At 40.0% G+C, this 19987-nt stretch overlaps 2 protein-coding genes across 3 annotated transcripts in view; both read right to left on the bottom strand.

The window, feature by feature from the left end:
* Positions 1-277: 277 nt before the first annotated feature.
* Positions 278-19987, bottom strand: part of LOC135770808 (C3a anaphylatoxin chemotactic receptor-like) — an 89719-nt gene continuing 70009 nt past the window's right edge. The window contains exons 1-2 of one of the 2 annotated variants that reach the window (XM_065280621.2): positions 11254-11319; positions 278-1738 (exon numbers count right to left, since the gene is read on the bottom strand). In XM_065280621.2, the coding sequence (XP_065136693.1) occupies positions 765-1738; positions 11254-11257 (978 nt within the window). In that variant the 5' untranslated portion in view covers positions 11258-11319 and the 3' untranslated portion in view covers positions 278-764. Of the gene's footprint in view, positions 1739-11253; positions 11320-19987 lie in introns of those variants that run through there. The other variant, XM_073815449.1, reaches the window with a different exon arrangement.
* On the bottom strand, positions 17777-19472 carry LOC135771625 (chemerin-like receptor 1). Its single transcript, XM_065281946.1, has 2 exons — positions 19469-19472; positions 17777-18807 (listed from the first exon to the last, which is right to left on the bottom strand). Exons 1-2 carry the CDS (start codon positions 19470-19472, stop codon positions 17777-17779), a joined length of 1035 nt encoding a protein of 344 aa, XP_065138018.1.

Here is a 19987-nt window from a genome sequence, read left to right as displayed (position 1 = left end):
GATTGTTGGATATGTGTTGATAATAGATCAAAAATAACACTGCAGCCTTATTCCTGAGAATGAGAGCTTTCATTTGATATAAGACTTGCCCATGTTTGTCATATTTGACAAATATGAAATATGTGAATATTAAATTATATAAAAAATATGGGGGGGGGGTGACAGTGTTAATTAAGTGTAAATAACTTTCTTACAGTAAAAGATATGTCAAAGTGATGCATATCTGCAGAAAGTAGAGAGTCTAAGCTTTCAAACAGTATCTCATATGTGTTACTGGGGTCCATGACGGAGCATCAAAGATTAAAAGAATCTTTTATATTAAGTCAAAATACGAAATTCTGGACCCGGGACAGGGTCCTCAGGGTTGAAGAGGTTGGAAATTAAAAAAAGGTTTCTTAATTATCATGATTCTGAGGATAACAACGATAATATTTACATTAAAAGCATTACAACATAATGATTGCGTACAGTATAACAAAACATGAGAAAACATTTAATCCAGGAGTCACAATTACAGAACTAATCTAAGTAAGAGATTTGTAAATTTATTCTTGACTTCCTCTTCTTGAGCTGTTGGCAAGAGTTTGGAGAGGGACTTTCTGTTTGTCTGAGCACATAACAAGAGGAGCATTTAAGAAATCTTTATCTCCAAATTGCAAGATGTATATTTCCAATCATCTAAAGGCTGAAACTAAAGCTTGTTCAGTTTCCATGGCTGGCAAAGGATCAGATTGTTGGGTCTTCTGGCCGTACATCTGTTGACATTAACAGTTTTGAGGAAGTGGAGTTGACCTCAAACCCAGATGCTCTTCAGTAAAAGCCCCCTCAAACACCAGCAGGAGAGACTTTTTAAGTTTCTTCTTATACTCATCACACATGAACACATAGAGAATGGGGTTCACACAACTGTTTACACAAATCAGATACTGAATAAAAGATCCTGCAGAGTTAATTACTTTATGAGCACTGTCACTCCAGTTATACTTCACTGCATGTATGTGACACAGTTGTTGAACATGGAAAGGAAAGCAGCATATGAAAAAAGCCAGAATCACAGATATAATGACCCAGTAAGGCCGAAGCTGCTTTCCTCTATTGAGACGTTTCACCCGAACACATATAGCTGTGTATGAAGATACAATGATCAAGAAGGGAATTAGAAAGCCAACCATAAACCTAAATGTGAACAGAGAAAGTAATACATCATTTGACTGGTTGTAGAGACAGTATTTCAATCCATTATGTTCCTTTACCACGAGATTTATGGCAAAAGGGATGCTGCAGCAGATGGATAAAATCCTCACAAATACACTGAGGATTCTGGCTTTGACTAAAGTTCGTTTGTTCTGAGCCCAAACAACAAACCATGTGCACAGACATCGATCCACACTGATAACTGTCAGAAAGAAAACACTTGCAGACCTATTTAGATTTATCACAAAAGGAAAAAAATTACACGTTAAGTCAACGAATGGCTGAAAGTAAATGACAATCTGACAAATCAAGAACAAAACCAAATTTAAGTCTGCAATCGCCAAGTTAAGAAACCAAATGGAGTTGACTGTCTTCTTCATTTTGTAGCTGGTCACAAAGATGACAAGTCCATTTCCAATGCCTCCTATGACTACGATGACAATATATAAGCATATCTTAAGAATTTCATTGTTTGATAAGCTTTCTTTTGACACGTGGTATGTTGTGTCATCAGTCTGATTTTGAGGTCCCAAAGTTGTGACAACTGCAAAAAGAAAAGACAAATTAAATTAACAATGTTGATGATGGTACTGTTACATGTGTTAATGAGATAAGGAGGATGAGGAGATACAAAAAATTTAAACTTTAATAAGGACTAATAACATAGACCATACACATGTGTAGACATCGACAATAACAGACAAAGACTATGATAAACAACATAGTATGAATAAACAATGAGGATGAAACATAATGGATGACAGGTGAGGATAATTACATAACACTAAAGAAAATGATGGGAATTGAAGTCCAGTTGAGGATGACCGGCAGGGGAACAGACTATGAATGTAATAGGTTGCATTATGTGTGTGTGTGCATTATAAGCAACATAAAATTGCCATATTTCATACATACATTTCATAATATCCATATTATGCTCATACCTTTCACAGATCACTTAAAAGGTGATTTCCTAAAATGGTCTCTTTGCAACTGAAGCCCCCTATATGGCAAAAAATATATTTTGAAATATACAAAAAATTGCCAAAAAATGAAATATATTTTGAAATATAAAAAATTGCCAAAAACATATGTACTGAAATATATTTTTAAATAATTTTACAAAAAATTATTTTTCACCAATATATTTTTTGGCCATTTTTGTATATTTTGAATTATATTTGAAAAATAAATATATTTTAAAGCATTTATACTCAACGCTATATTGTAAGAAAAACTTAGTATTTTACAAATGTCAGGAAAAACTTCGGAGTCAAGTGCAAGTTAACAATATTTATTGAGAAAAATAGAATGAGAGATCTGGAGAGCAAAGTCACTGGTAGATCCACACACGGCACACACCCTCGACTCACTCTGGATGACAACACTACTGTGGGAATGAAGCACTCCCACAGTAGGAGAGAGTGAGTCGGCGCTACACGATAGTCCAGTACAGATCCGAAGAGAGAGAGAGAGCCACCCACGCACTCCGTCGAGAACACCAGCACAGTCACCACACGCAACAGAGGGATGAAACACGCCGCCCTGAAGGTGGATGACAGGCGGAGATGGAAGGTGGAAAATCCAAGTTCTCAGACGGGGTAATCCACTGTGAAATCCTGGTGTAGATGAAGCCACCCGGAAACAACTGGTCACCGCCTAAAAACGAAGCGAACCAGCGGTTCCGAGAAACAACAGTCATTAGAGTCAATGTAATCCACAATGGTGAAATGGTGTACTCCACTCACGGGTGATGATGCAAACCGATGAGAAACAGAGATAGCTGGTGTACCGCCTAGAAAAGAAGCGAACCAGCTGTTCCGAGAGACAAACAAAGTCAATGAGTTCCAGTAATCCACAAGCGAGCGGTCCGGGCGAAGACGAGTCTGTGAGATGTCTATCAGTTAGACGGGAGCGGAGCTTTGATTTTATAATTCCCATGGCAGAGAAGGAGCTCTCACAAACATATGTAGATCCAAAGCAGGTCAGGATTTTCTCAGCACACTGAAATAGTGCGGGATATTTGTCCTTAGGAACGAAGGATATCCAGAATGTGTCTGCGCTTTCTTCCTTGTGCCTTTCTTTGAGAATGGTATTGTGCTGCAAGTCGATTAGCTGCTCCTCAAACACAGCCCTTTCGACTCCAAGCTGGAGATCTCTGACTGACAGTGAAGTAGAAAGTACGTCACAAGCAAACGGATTTTCCGTAAATGCCAGCACAGGTTTCATGGCCTTGATGTCTGCGAATCGTCGAGAAAACTGCTCTTTTAGTTCAGTGATGTATGGGCAGTAGGCAATGGGTGACAATGATCGTGCAACGGACTGCAGAACAGGGAAGTGTGTCAGGTCCTTTTCCTTGAGTTGTTGAACAAATAGGTCCAGTTTTGTTTCAAATGCGGACACATCATTGAACATCATCGGCAGAATTTTTTGCCTCCCCTGAAGTTTGAGATTAAGTGAATTTAAATGACACGTTATGTCTGTTAAAAATGCAGCGTTTTCAATGAATGTGTCATTTAAGAGAGACAGTAAATTATGTTGACCCTTCTCTTCCAAAAACATGCGCACAGCAGGAAGCAGTTGCATAAAACGGCATAACACCTTTCCGCGACTAAGCCATCGGACCTCTGCATGCATTGCCAAGTCACCATATGCACTCTCACACTCTTCTACGAGTGATCGGAACTGTCTATGTTTCAGCGCGTGTGCAAGAATAAAGTTCACTATACGTACCACACTGTCCATTGTTTCTTTGAGTGCTCCGCCTCTTAGTTTGCTGCATAATTGCTCCTGATGCAGAATGCAATGATAAGAGAAGAATGCCGACATTTCAGGATCTTTTCTGAGCAGAGCAATTAAACCTTTCTCCTTTCCGACCATTGAAGGAGCTCCATCGGTGGTCACAGAAACAAGGTTTTTAAGATTGATGCTGTTGCCTGGACCATGGAAAAAGTTTTTTAACGCAGAGTAAATGTCCTCCCCTCGCGTCTGGCCTTTTAATGGTAACAAAGTCAGCATTTCTTCGGCAAACTTTTCCCCTTTGAGAAAACGTACCCAGACCATAAGCTGTGCAATGTCTGTGCCGTCGGTGCATTCATCCAATGCCAGACTAAAATACTCCGCACGTTCAATGTCTTTTAAAAGCTGCGAGAAGAGATCATCTGTAATGACCTCTACTCGCCTGGTAATTGTTGAGTCGGACAACTGTAGTTTAGAAATTTGTCTAATAATGTCATCCTTGTTCTTGAAATCTGAAAATAGTGTTTCCGCGCAGTCCATAAATGTATTTTTCAGAAATTCTCCTTCTGTAGCTGGCTTTTTTGCTTTTGCAATATTCCAGGCGATTTTGAACGATGCCTCCGTAACACTGTCACTGCATTTAACATGACGGTGAAACAGCGATTGTTGTGACTGAAAGCCATCTCGCAAAGTCTGTATTTTATGCTTTCTGAGATTACTGTCAGGAGGATACACGTCCTTGAAGTCCGGGTGAAGTTGTTCGTGGTGTCGTTGCAGATTAGCCCGCTTTAATACAGCAATCGTTTTTTGACAGATGAGACACACTGGTTTGCCCTTTACCTCAAGAAAAGCAAATTCAGATTCCCACGCAGGGTTAAAAGTCCTGTTTTCATCGTCCACTTTTCGTTTTTTGGTCGCCATCAAAATAATAACGTAAGAGTTGAAAAAGTTCTGTGGGTTTTGCTAATGAAGTAAACTGATTTGGCGCTTACAGACTAGTCTCGCGATAGGTTGCATGAAAATTGTACACATGTAATTTGTTTTTTAAAATTATTTAAGTTATATAATAAATATAATGATTTGTTCTGTTGTGATCACATAATTTTAATAATAAAATGTAAAAGTTTTTTTTGGTGTTCATGACTTAAAAAGTGTGCTCCACTTCGCTGCACAGACCGCACGGCGTATGATGTAAAAGTCCCGTGAGAGCAATTCAAGTCTGCGAGGCTGCGGGCCACATCTTAAAGGGACACGGGCCGTATTCGGCCCGCGGGCCGCCTGTTGAGAACCTTGGATGTAACCGAAAGACGTGATTAATCAAAACCTGAGCCATCTCTTTTGCAGAAGGAAGCTTGGGCAGGGGAATAAAATGAGCCGCTTTCGAAAAGCAATCCACCACAGTTAGGATAACAGTGTTACCACTAGATGCCGGTAAGCCGGTGACAAAATCAAGGGCTATATGAGACCAGGGGCGGGAGGGCACGGGCAAAGATTTAAGCAGACCAGCGGGTGGTAAATTAGATGCTTTGTTACGAGCACAAACCGAACAGGCTAATACAAACTGTCTGATGTCTGTGGACATAGAAGGCCACCAAAAACGCTGACGGACGGCAGCCAACGTTCTCCGAATACCTGGATGGCCGACAAACTTGGACTCATGACCCCACCGGATGACATCAGAACGTAACCGCTCAGGAACCCATAGGCGGCCCGCTGGACACCCCTCCGGAACTTCCCCCTCCCGACCGGCCTCTCTCACCCGCTGCTCGATTCCCCATACGAGGGCGCCGACCACCCTCCCCTCCGGGAGAATGGTCTCCGCCCTCTCCGAATCGGACTTCTCGAACAGACGGGAGAGAGCATCAGGTTTGGTATTCTTCGAGCCAGGCCGGTACGAGAGGGTAAAGTTGAAACGATCAAAGAAGAGTGCCCAACGAGCCTGCCTAGATGTTAGTCTTCTGGCCGAACGGATATATTCAAGATTTTTATGATCCGTCCAGACCAGAAAGGGCTCCGAGGTTCCCTCCAACCAGTGACGCCAATCACCCAAAGCGAGTCTAACCGCCAACAGCTCCTGATTCCCTATGTCGTAATTACGTTCTGCTGGGTTTAACCGGTGAGAGAAAAAAGCACACGGATGTACTTTCCCATCAATAGACGATCGCTGTGATAAAACGGCGCCTACCCAGACATCAGATGCATCCACTCCCACTATAAATTGTTTAGCCGGATCGGGAATAGAGAGGACAGGCGCAGAGATGAACCGGGATTTTAACACATCAAAGGCCTCCTGAGCCTCTCTATTCCAACGGAAACATACGTTAGGTGAAGTGAGAGCAGTAAGAGGCTTAGCGATCTGAACAAAATTTCTGATGAAACGCCGATAAAAATTGGCGAACCCCAGAAATCGCTGAAGCTGCTTCCGAGTGTCGGGTACTGGCCAATCGGCAACCGTCTTAACCTTAGCGGGATCGGGACGAATCTCTCCCTCGGCAATAACAAAACCCAGAAACGAAACCGACTTCCTGTGGAACTCGCACTTCTCCGCCTTAACGAATAGTTGATTCTCTAAAAGCCGTTGTAAAACCATGCGAACGTGCTGAGTGTGTATCTGCATGGAGGGAGAAAAGATGCGAATGTCATCGAGATACACAAAGACAAATCTGTTAATCATGTCACCCAGCACTTCCTTGACCATGGTCTGGAAGACAGCTGGAGCGTTACAAAGACCGAACGGCAGAACGGAATATTCCCAGTGTCCTGAGGGTGTATTAACCCAGAATGCATTCTGCATTTACTGAATGAGCACTGTGCTGCTTCACACTGACTGCACTTTGGAATGGGGGCTCTGTCATCGTTTTCTCATCCTCGTGTTGTTCTGGACCTGTGTGGGTTTCTTTTTTTTCTGGTGGGCATGGGGGAGGATATTTTGGGAGGTGGTGGTGGGCGCGCAGCGGTGGGTGGCCGTGGGCTTCCATGGTAGGAATAAAAAAAAATATGGTATTCTTACCATCATTTAACAAAATGTTTTCTTAGTCATTTATCCAAATACTTACAAAATATTTGTTTTCCTAGTATGGAGGTCTATGATTGCTTGCTGCTGTGTGTTTGCCATCATTTCTCGGGGTATCTTCTTTGTGTTCGTCGGAGGGGGGGATGTGTGCGGGTTTGGAGCAGCGTGGGGATGGGTGGATGGTGGCAGGGTTTTTCATTTTGAAGTGAATTATCTTAACTCAAGTCACTTTTACTCCTGTTTTATTCTTTTTAACATTTTAAACTGTTTTTATTAAAATCACATTTATCTTCTTTAATTGTTATTTTAAATTCTCATATATCTTTGTTTTTATTGTGATTTTATCGTGTATCTCTTATTTTTACATTTTCTTTTTTATATATTGTATATTGTTTTCTCATTTCTGTGTAAAGCACTTTGAATGACCTCTGTGTATGAAATGTGCTATACAAATAAACTTGCCGTGCCTTGCCTTGCCTTGCCTTGCCTTGTATTAAAGGCTGTCTTCCACTCATCGCCCTCTTTAATTCGTACCAAGTGATAAGCGTTGCGCAGATCTAGCTTGGTAAATACGCGCGCTCCCTGTAACAACTCGAATGCTGATGACATTAATGGCAAGGGGTACTTATTCTTAACAGTAATGTCATTCAGCCCTCGATAATCAATGCACGGACGAAGGGACCCGTCTTTCTTCTTTACAAAGAAAAATCCAGCACCAGCTGGAGACGAGGAGCGGCGAATGAGACCGGCTTTAAGAGCGTCATTAATGTATTTATCCATAGCCTCTCTTTCTGGTTTAGCTAGGGAAAATATGCGACCCTTAGGCGGAGAAGTGTTGGGAAGAAGTTTGATCTCACAATCATATGACCGATGAGGAGGCAGAGAAGTGGCCCGGGACCTACTGAAAACCTGATACAGATCCGAGTACTCCGCCGGGACCCCTGAGAGATCGACAGCCGGAACCTGCGAGACAGAACAAGAGACAAGAGAAGGAGCAGGACCAAGACAAGAAACATAACACGAAGACTTCCAAGATAACACAACATTGTTCTGCCAATCAACGTGAGGATTATGTTTGGATAACCAGTCATGACCTAATATGACTGGTGATTGAGAATCCTCTAAGATGTAGAACTCGATTTCCTCACGATGATTGCCAGAAACAAACAAACTCACAGGGGGTGTACGGTGCGTGATCACAGCCATATGCTGGCCCTTCAATGTCCAGGCAGACAAAGGAGAGGAGAGAGGAATTAATGGAATACCCCAGGACTTGGCCAACCCAGCATCCAAAAGACACGCCTCCGCACCGGAATCCACCAACGCCTGTGACGAGAAAGAGTTAATAATAACAGGTAGCGTAGTGCTGCTTACGGGAGATTTAAATGACGATGCGCCCACCGAGACTCCCAGGTTCATCGGCGAGCGTGAGCTTTTTACCGGACATGTAGCCGCCAGATGCCCCAGCTTGCCACAATATAAGCAGAGACCATTTGACAGACGACGACTTCTCTCACCAGCAGAGATACGAAACTTGCCCAGCTGCATAGGCTCCTCGGAGGGCGTCTCTGAAGCGGTCTCCCCTGGTTCCGACATCAGATGGCGAAATGAGCGACGCAGATCTCTCTGCCGATGGCGAGACTCAACCCTCAGAGCCAGATCGATGGCAGCTTCCAGTGACGTGGGTGGCTCCCTCAGTGCAATCTCGTCTTGAATGCCCGGTGTGAGACCCTCGAGAAATTGAGCTCTTAATGCCGCGTCGTTCCAATTGCAGCAAATAGCGAGAGTGTTAAATCTGATAGCAAAGTCAGTAACAGAGTCATTACGTTGCCGTAATCTCACCAACTCAGCCGCTGCCATGTCTCCCTTGAGTGACCGATCAAACAATTTTAACATCTCCTCCTCAAGAGCCTCGAATGAAAATGTAAATGGAGCTTTAGCCCCCCAGGCGGCCATACCCCAGTCTCTCGCTCTTCCCGTGAGTAACGTCAGAACATAGGCCACCTTGGAAGTGGATGAAGAAAATCGACGGGGTTGGAGCGCAAAGACGAGAGAGCATTGTTGCAAAAAGGATCTGCAGGTGTTGGGATCGCCGTTGTAGGTGGGAGGTGTTGCCGTGTGTGGCTCCCGTTCAATCGAAACGGCTCCTCCAGATGTGGTTGGAGCTTCATAGTGAGGAGTCACTTGGTCCAAGCGATTACTGAGCTCCTTAAGTTGCTCAGACGAAATCCTGAAATCTCTGGCCGCAGCAGACAATAATGAGGAATGTTGATCGATGGCCGCCCCCTGCTGGTGAAGGGCGGTCTGCACCTCCAAACTCTCCAAACTTGCTGACTCCATTAGTGGCGCGCTCATCTGTCAGGAAAAACTTCGGAGTCAAGTGGAAGTTAACAATATTTATTGAGAAAAATAGAATGAGAGATCTGGAGAGCAAAGTCACTGGTAGATCCACACACGGCACACACCCTCGACTCACTCTGGATGACAACACTACTGTGGGAATGAAGCACTCCCACAGTAGGAGAGAGTGAGTCGGCGCTACACGATAGTCCAGTACAGATCCGAAGAGAGAGAGAGAACCACCCACGCACTCCGTCGAGAACACCAGCACAGTCACCACACGCAACAGAGGGATGAAACACGCCGCCCTGAAGGTGGATGACAGGCGGAGATGGAAGGTGGAAAATCCAAGTTCTCAGACGGGGTAATCCACTGTGAAATCCTGGTGTAGATGAAGCCACCCGGAAACAACTGGTCACCGCCTAAAAACGAAGCGAACCAGCGGTTCCGAGAAACAACAGTCATTAGAGTCAATGTAATCCACAATGGTGAAATGGTGTACTCCACTCACGGGTGATGATGCAAACCGATGAGAAACAGAGACAGCTGGTGTACCGCCTAGAAACGAAGCGAACCAGCTGTTCCGAGAGACAAACAAAGTCAATGAGTTCCAGTAATCCACAAGCGAGCGGTCCGGGCGAAGACGAGTCTCCGGACACCGAAAACCAAACCTGGGGTAACAAGAGGAGGAGACAGAAAGCGTCCGACAAGACAAGGCAGAGCAGCAAGACTGTGATAAAACAAATGAGCGCGCAACGAAAGACAAGACTACGTGCAATATAAAGGAAAAGGTAAACGAGACACCACTGGTGAACAATTACTGAAACAAGGGGGCGGAGTTAGTGAACACACGAGGAACCGGCACCACAGGTAAACAACACACACACACACACACACATATCCCACACACAGCCATCAATCACCCAGGAGTCATGACAACAAACCTATAAACCTAACAGGTTTGAAGACATTAAAATTAAATATATATTCAACTACAAAACCATACTTATCATTTTATATTTTATACATAATGTTTAGTTCTGGGCGAAGATTAATCGCGTACAAAATAAAAGTGATTTTTTTATAGTGTGTACTGTCTGTAATTATTATGTATATATAAATACACACACATTCATATATGTATTAAAGATACATTTATGTGTATATACTGTATATTTATTTATATTTTTATATATTCTGTATGATATATAAAAAAATAAAAAAATATATATAAATAAAACATTTCTGAAATGAATATATATGTGTGGCTAAATATACATAATAATTACACACAGTACACACACATATAATATGCAAAAAAATCACTTTTATTTTATATGCGATTAATCTTTTACATTAATATTTTAGAAACTTTTATATTTTGGCCCGGGTATACATTTTTTGCCTTATTGGTCATTGCCTTCTTTCTTACTCTTAAACTTTACATTTCATTCAGTGAAAGTCTTTACTGTTTTTACTCCTCACACATGAAGACATCAAGAGTTGGGTTCAGACGGCACTCTGGGGGGTGTTTATATGGGTATTATGATGCATTTTTTCAATCTTGATAAGTCAGGCAGATAGCAAAATGTTATCTCTTTTGGCACTTTTCCACTCCATAGTACAACATGATGCTAGTCCAACGCTTGCCTTGCTTATATTTGCTTTACTACAGTTTAGTATCACTTCAGTTTAGGTGTTATTATATACTTGTCTCTACAGTAGCGCAACCTCAATGACATCATCAAAAACACAAAACAAACAAACACTGTCAATCTGCCACAAAATCTTTTTTGTTTTACAAAAGGTTCTTTGAGGTAAATTTTTTTATTTATATAATAAAAAAGTATGAAACAAATGGTTCGTTAAAGAACCTTTGACAAAGTGGTTCTTATATTGCAACGCTGTGGAAAACCTTTTAAGAACCTTTATTTTTAAGAGTGTATAGCATACATGTAAATTCTTACCCATTTTCTTTGTCTTTATTTTCTCTTTTCTGTCTTCAATGAATGTACATGCAGATGTTGTCAAAGTCCACAGCAACGTCTCTGTATGAACAATTTTTGCTGGTTTCCTCTTAATCAAACATGAGTTTAGGGGCGGAGTGATGATTTTATAGGAAGATAAATGTTGCTTATTTAGCAAATCATCTTCAACAACAGACAAATAATAGTTTCTCTTCTTTACTGATTGTTATACAGTATCACCGCTAAGAGAGAGAGAGCATTTATGATTCATTTAGCATAATTCATGAAGAAATAACTTTTGTATACACCTTCAGTACCCTTGTTTCGGGCTGTACACTCTAAAAAAACAAACGGTGCTAAATAGCACCAAAACTGTTGCTTTGGATCGTAATCATAGAAGAACCGTTTTTAGTGCCATATAGCACCGGTGAAGCACCAGTGAAGCACCTGTGTAGAACCATATGTGGTGCTATATGGCCTTTAACAGAAACCTTTAAAGAACCTTTCTGTTGCATAAAATGTTTAATGAAGTGTAAAGGTAATAAATATAGATTTTTGACTAAAAGATTTGCAGTACAAGATTAGCCAGCTGCAAGCACAAAAGTGTCAGGTGTCTCTTTCATTCATGTAGCTTAATTTTACTTCTGGAACAATTAAGAATCAACATAGCCTTTGAGATATACCGTAGGGTAAGAGTTACCCATGGCTCCAACATCTTGCGTCATCAATCCCTTTATTAGCTACATTATAAAACGTTTCATGTAGACTTTGAACATGCATTTTAGCTGGGACTAGGATAAACCCAGTCCAGGAAACCGCCCCATAAAGTTTATATTTTATTTAAGCAATATCGCTTGAGTAAGAGTGTAATATGTAAGGGATAATGTAGAGGCAGCCGGTAGTTATTGGGAAATAAGCCCCGACAGTGTGATCAGGACCCGACGCGAAGCGGAGGGTCTTGTATCACACTGAAGGGGCTTATTTCCCAATAACTACCGGCTGCCTCTACATTATCCCGCTTATTACACGGCTACTTGCCACATAAGAAAAAAAACTGGACATGAATATGAATTTGAAACATTTTATTGGCATATTTGTTTTAAATTAACATTTTTATCCTTCCGCGAAACTTTGCACAGATGCATAAAATGATCGTAATACCTTATTAAGATCCTCTGCTTCATACTTGTCTGTCTCCATTTTTTCTCTTTTAGCCAGTCTTTGAGAAGTTTTAATGCCCATTCTGTATTTTTTTGTGTGTTGGCTTCGTAGCTGTCATGCTCTATTTTGTCAAGTTCAGTCTCAGTAAGCTCTCTGTGTCTTGTCGTGGTTGTCGAGTGTTTGTCACAAGATGGCGCCAAACAGACAGTAATCTTTATTGATCTTTATTGGCGCGGAGCGATTTTACTCGTGAAAGTAGTCCGGCTATGCGTTATTATTTTGGAGCGGTTATTATTTGAAAAGAACGAACCTGCAAATGTCTCAACTGACCAATCAGAATCAAGCATTCCAGAGAGCCGTGTAATAAAGCTCTATATCATTCCGGCTGTGATCAGGCCAGGGGCAGACTCATCTCACAGCCTTGATGATATAGATCTATATCACACACGACTCTGAGAGCTGCGTGCGTTGATTTGTTTACGCTGTGAGATTTTGTAACTACAGCAACCGCTTCTCCGCTGCCGTGTTTTGGCAGAGACTACCGTAAAATACTTAGTATAAACACTTAGGTAAGGGTGAAAGTTAAGACCTTTGTTGTAATGCTCTTAAATAAATCCATTACCTCAGGGATTTTTTCTCCCTCAAGAGTTTTATGCAACCGGGCACAGAATAATAGATAACCCTTTCAGTTGTTTGTTTGAACTCAATAGATGTAATAGGCATTTCTCAATATTTTTGTAGTTTTTAAGATTAGTTCAGGCGAGAATATGTATGCAAAAAGAGTTCTAGGTAAAAATAATTTTTTATTTTCATTGCTCTTTGATGCTATGCTATGAGACACAATGGCCCCTCAAACTCCCTCAAAAGTTTACAGATCAGATTCGAGATCCAGAAAGAACTGTTGTATAATATGATAAAAATATTTATTTTTACTACTGAGTAGCCTATATTATGTTACAAATCAGTAATGCAGGAAACTTATGTAAGTGTATATCAAAAGGAAACAAATGTGATTAAAGTCATTAAAACGGATTAGAATCGCAAGAATGTTTCACTATTAAAGTGCGGTCTAAACTAAGAGATTTTTAGATTTCTATGGGATTGGAGTGCAAACTTGCAAGTTTTGATGCTGCTTAATCTTGATTGAGGTAAGATGCAGAAGTCAAGATAATGTAGGGGTAAAACAGAGAAGTGGAGGTGGAAAATAAAACTTGACTTTTTAAGGCAGTAATAAACTGACAATTTAATCTAAATGATAATGAAAGTAAAATGCCATTATAGAAGACAATGTTAGTATCTGTTAACCGTGCAAAAACATAAGATTCTCAAGAAAAAACTATTAGAAAACCGAACTCCTAACCTTACGCTCACAAGTGTCAAGGCAAATCATTAAAAAAATTACGAATGTGGTCGTATGAATTAATACTATAAGAACATAAAAACTGAAGTGTCAAGGCAAAGCAATCATTTGTCTTGGTCCACAATGAGAATACACAACCTTATTTACCCTAAAAGATTAAAAAGGGCTTTACTTATGAATAAACATGTCATATATATATATATATATATATATATATATATATCAATTATATATTACTTTTTTGTATAACCAGACTTGAACAGGTGGCATGGTCATATGTGTAAGGAATAATTGATGACGGGCTGTGAATTAATCGAAAAATAATCCACGTCCAAGGTGGAACAATGCGAAGAGGAGTTTTTCGAAAGATAATGCATATCCGTGGAACATTTCTCAATCAATCAGAATAAAGCATCCAACAGCCCTGTGATATAAAAAATTATATTATACAACAGTTCTTTCTGGTTCTCAAATCTGATTGGCTAATAGCTCTTCCTAGGCATGCGATGTTGTACTGATAACATAACAGTAACCACTTCACTGTTTGTATCATTCCACCTCCACAAACTTGTCATTTTAGTATTAGTGAGTGGGGCTTCTTTAAACACTGAGCCATTCGCTCATCTCTGACTGAAAAAGCTGCACTCACACACGGACACATACAGACGCGCTGTTTTTAAACACTCTCCGTGTGTCTCAATAAGTTCCGTAGCTCGTGAATCAGTCGCCGTTTCTCAATGTCAAGGATACTTCCTTGGCAGGACTGGTCCTTACAAGTCACTTCCTTCAGAGGCTAGGCGAGGCTCTTCTTAAGCATTCGGAGAACACGTTAAATGGAACAGGCAAGCAAGTGCACGTCATTGCATCATTGCGTGATTGAAAGGTGTGCTTTTGGTGCTGCGCGCATAGGATTGTGGGTGATTTCAGCGCGTGAAGAGCGCGAAGGATACACATACGTATCCTTTCCTGTATTTGGGATAGTCCTTGGCTGAAATTTCGAGGATCCTCGACAATGGAACAGTCCTTCGACGGACGTCAATGACGTAGCATCCTCGAAATTCTGGCTTCCGAGGATCCTTCCTTGACATTGAGAAACGGCTAGTCTGTGAATCCCAATCGGAAGTGATTATCCCGTCAAAGATCAGTGCTCTTGGATGTAAACTTAAGTGCAAAAAGACTGTTTTATGTAGTACTGACAAGAACAAAGTCCAATAATAAAGCGAGTGCTCGTACCACGTTAAGATTAAATTAAAAAGCAATAGTATAAAAAAAAGTTTTATTAACTTTTACCTTGTGCCAAAACAGACAGTAAATATCAATAAAAAGCAAGTTATAGTTTCATGACACCAAAATTGCGGGTTTGATTTTATTTTTGCCCATCAGATAGGCCTACATCAGAGCCAGGGAATCCCTGTCAGAGATGTAGCCCAGATAGGGAAGTGATCTGCGGGGTAAGCGAACACTGATGTCCGCTAATGCGTCTGGTTCTTGTCCGACTCTTTCTAAGCATTTGTTCAGATAGGCGCTATCTTACCTAATCGACTGCAAATTTGAATATATTTATTACACGGCTCTCTGGAATGCTTGATTCTGATTGGTCAGTTGAGACATTTGCAGGTTCGTTCTTTTCAAATAATAACCGCTCCAAAGTAATAACGCATAGCCGGTACTACTACGCGCCAATAAAGATTACTAGCTGTTTCGCGTCATCTTGTGACAAACACTGGACAACCACAACATTTTGACATTAATTTTAACATGTACGAAAAAAACAAAACATTTAAACAGTGGATAGCAGAACGAAAAACGACAAGACACAGAGAGCTTACTGAGACTGAACTTGACAAAATAGAGCATGACAGCTACGAAGCCAAAACACAAAAAATACAGAATGGGCATTAAAACTTCTCAAAGACTGGCTAAAAGAGAAAAAATGGAGACAGACAAGTATGAAGCAGAGGATCTTAATAAGGTATTACGATCATTTTATGCATCTGTGCAAAGTTTCGCGGAAGGATAAAAATGTTAATTTAAAACAAATATGCCAATAAAATGTTTCAAATTCATATTCATGTCCAGTTTTTTTTCTTATGTGGCAAGTAGCCGTGTAATAAGCGGGATAATGTAGAGGCAGCCGGTAGTTATCGGGAAATAAGCCCCTTCAGTGTGATACAAGACCCTCCACTTCGCGTCGGGTCCTGATCACACTGTCGGGGCTTATTTCCCAATAACTACCGGCTGCCTCTACATTATCCCTTACTTATTCTCGACTGAACTAATCTTAAAGGTGCTCTAAGCGAATTCACACGTTTAAGGCCATAACATATTTTTTGATTCATACAGTAAACATCTCCTCACTATCTGCTAGCTGCCTGTCTCCTGAACACACTGTAAAAAAACACGGTCTCTGTAGACAGCCCAGGCTCCACAAACTGCAACAAAAACCTACAACCACGAAACATAACAAATGTGTTACAGCCAATAAACAACAAGAAGGATTTGGGAGTGAGGGTTGGGTGCGTTCATGACTCTGTCAGAAAGCACGGATTGGAGGGGGAGGAGTTAGCTATGCTCCATATTGTTTGAAAACACTTCGGACGTCAACAAAAAGTGACATCACACAGATTCACTTAGAGAGCCTTTAAACTACACTTTGTGACCATTTACGGTAATATTAAGAAACGGCAATTCAGTCTATTGAGTTTTTATGAGATTCAAAACAGCCGAAAGTGTTACCTGTCATTCTGGCCGCCCTCAAATCCATGGTGGAAGAAAGTAGTTCCCCAACAAAGAGGCTTTAAAAATTACTCAGTTGTTGTTTTCTAGTTTTCTTTTTCAAACGTGTGCCGTCGCAACCCAGTCTCACCCCATTTCGTCAATATTTGACGACACCTGACCATTCGTCATATGTTGACGTGAAGGGTATACCTTTCGCGTCATTTTTTGACGAACTGGGGACTTCAATACTATTACGTCCGTTGCATTCTCTTTCCTATTTTATTACCATTTGCGCGTCGGTTTAGGGTTAGATTTACATAATGACATCCCTTCCCAAACCTAACTCTAACCCCAACGCCAGGTGACAACTGTTTCTAACCCCAACGCCAGGTGACAACTGTTTAATTTCGCGTACACTGTTTAATTTCGCGTACACTGTTTAATTTTGCGTAATCTAACCCTAAACCGACGCGCAAATGGTAATAAAATAGGAAAGAGAATGCAACGGACGTAACAGTATTGAAGTCCCCAGTTCGTCAAAAAATGACGCGAAAGGTATACCCTTCACGTCAACATATGACGAATGGTCAAGTGTCGTCAAATATTGACGAAATGGGGTGAGACTGTGTTAGCCGTCGAACTGTTGTATAAAAGCAATATCGCTCTCGAAGTCCTGTGATATTGCTCTATATCATCACAGCTGTGATTGCCTCTGGCCTAATCACAGCCGTGATGATATAGACCTATATCACACTCGTACTCGAGCAATATTGCTTAAATAACAAACACAAGTTCACCCTCTTGCTAGTCCTGGTTAATTAACTGATCTAAACTGTTACCCGTCTATGTTCAGTTCTGTAATGCATATCTATAGGCTTGAGGCTGTGCCCTAGTTGTTTGTACAATAATGTAAATACACAATTGAGCATAAAATGACTTTAAATTTTAAAAAAAAGTACAAAGTACCAGATATATTGATTCAGAAGATAACAAGGATAACATTTGCATTAACAGTATTATAACATAATGGTTGTGTATAACAAAACAGGAAACTAAGTAAGTCACAGAATTAACCTAAGAGATTTGTAGATTGAATCTTCACTTCCTCTTCATCAATACATTGAGCTGTTGGCAAGAGATTGGAGTGAGACTTTCTGTTTGTCTGAATACTGGAGAATGGGGAAGAACTTGAGAAATCTTTATCTCCAAATTACAAATGTATATCTCCAATCATCTAAAGACTGAAGCTTAAAATGGTTCTGTTCTCTTCCATCCAGGAAAGCTTCAGATGCCTGTTTCTTCTGTCTGTACGCTTAATACCTGCTGACATTGCGAATTGTGAAGTGAAGTTGACCTCAAACCCAGATGCTCTTCTGTAAAAGCCCCCTCAAACACCAGCAGGAGAGACTTTTTAAGTTTCTTCTTATACTCATCACACATGAACACATAGAGAATGGGGTTCAGACAACTGTTAAAATAAGCCAGACAGTCTACAAAAGGTTTTGCAGCAATAAGTTTCTCTATAGCACTGTCACTCCAGTTATACTTCACAGCACTTATTAAACATAAATAGCGACCATGAAAAGGAAAGCAGCATATGAAAAAAGCCAGAATCACAGATATGATGACCCGAAAAGGCCGGAGGTGATTTCCTCTTTTGAGACGTTTTATCCGCACACCAATAGCTATGTATGAAGATGCAATGATTATAAAGGGAATTACAAATCCCACAACAAATATGTATGTGAACAGAGACATATAGATATTGATATAAATTCTGTGGTTAAGTAAATTCTCAACAAAGCCAGGGAGGCTGCAGCAGATGGCTAAAATCCACACAAATACACTGATGATTCTGGCTTTGACTAAAGTTCGTTTGTTCTGAGCCCAAACAATAAACCATGTGCACAGACATCGATCCACACTGATAATTGTCAGAAAGAAAACACTTGCAAGCATATTTAGTACAAAAACAGTATTCAAACATGCCCTCATGAGTTTGGAGAAGTCCCAAAATATTTCATCATCAAAGGCAAAAGCAATTTTGTAAACCAAGAACATAATAAAAATGAAGTCTGCAATTGCCAAGTTAAGAAACCAAATGGAGTTGACTGTCGTCTTCATTTTGTAGCCGGTCACAAAGATGACAAGTCCATTTCCAATGACACCTACGACTAAGATGACAACATAAAGGCATATCTTGAAGATGATGAGTTTTGATGAGTTTTCTTCTTCTTCTTCTGGATAGTATTCTGTGTAATTGCCTTTGTAATTGTCTTCTGGATAGTCATATTGTGTGTAATTGCCTGTGTCAACTGCAGAAAGAAAAGATCAATTAATGTTTATGATGGTACTTGAATGGTGCAGATTAAATGCCCTTGCAAGACATTAAAATCATTTCAAACTGTATTTGGGTTATGACTTCAATTATTGTATACAGTAAGTTCAACGAGGTAAAGATTTCACAAGTGTGTGTCAGTGTGCATAATACACAGCATGGACATTCTGTGAAAATATAACCTTGATATCTTTAGGGTCTTTATATTGTCTAAGATGACAGCAAAGATTGAAATTAAAGTGAAATTCAACTTTGATGCGACAAATCTTATCATTAGAAATCATAACATTTTACAATTAAGCTGTACAATAAAGTCTCTAAAACAGATTCGATAATTGTTACTTTTAAATTGCAGTCAACACTAAAATAGACAACAGTACAGACAGATATGATCATTTAGTGATTTCTGTGCAAACTTTTAAGTCAAGTGGTCATTTTGTATTATTTTGCAGAATAATAAGGTGAAACAGAAGGGTGGTGGAGTAAAGTAAAACTTTTTAAGAAAATAAATAAACTGACAATTTGCCCCCAACACACTCATGTTATAAGTCTTTTCATGCTTACTATCTTTAAAACAAAAATGAATTTGTTACATTATAAGAGGAAAACATGACTATATCATGCATGTCATTTCTTACCCATTTTCTTTGTCTTTATCTTTACTCTTCTGTTATCAGGTAGATTTTGTCAAAGCGCACATCAACTTCTCTGTATAACAATGTCTGATGGTTTCCTCTTATATAGTAAATATGAGTTTAGGGGCGGAGCAATAATTTTGTAAAGAGAAAAATGTTAGTGTAAAAATGTATTTAACAAAACATCTTCAACAACAAACAACATTATTATCAAAATATGTCACATTGTGTTTATAGCATTTATCTATTTTACCAAGTGTTATATCATTGGTGAGATGAAGCAATCTATGATTCATTTAGCATAATTCATGAAAATATGAAGGTTTCAAAAAGCTTTTTTCTTGGCTTTTTTCCAGCCTTTAACAGAAACCTTTAACATCCACACAACCTTTCTGTTGCATAAAATGTTGTATGAAGTGTAAAGATAAAACCAAAGTATCTTGATATATTTCTCTGCTTTTACTGTAGTGAAAGTGGAGGTTTGAAGCTGTGCCTTAGATTTTTTATAATAAGAAAAAACCC

This window comes from Paramisgurnus dabryanus, chromosome 8 (assembly GCF_030506205.2).
Source record: "Paramisgurnus dabryanus chromosome 8, PD_genome_1.1, whole genome shotgun sequence".
Lineage (NCBI taxonomy): Eukaryota > Metazoa > Chordata > Actinopteri > Cypriniformes > Cobitidae > Paramisgurnus > Paramisgurnus dabryanus.
Note: the sequence above shows the minus strand (reverse complement) of the source record. Positions and strands in the feature narration are given on the sequence as shown.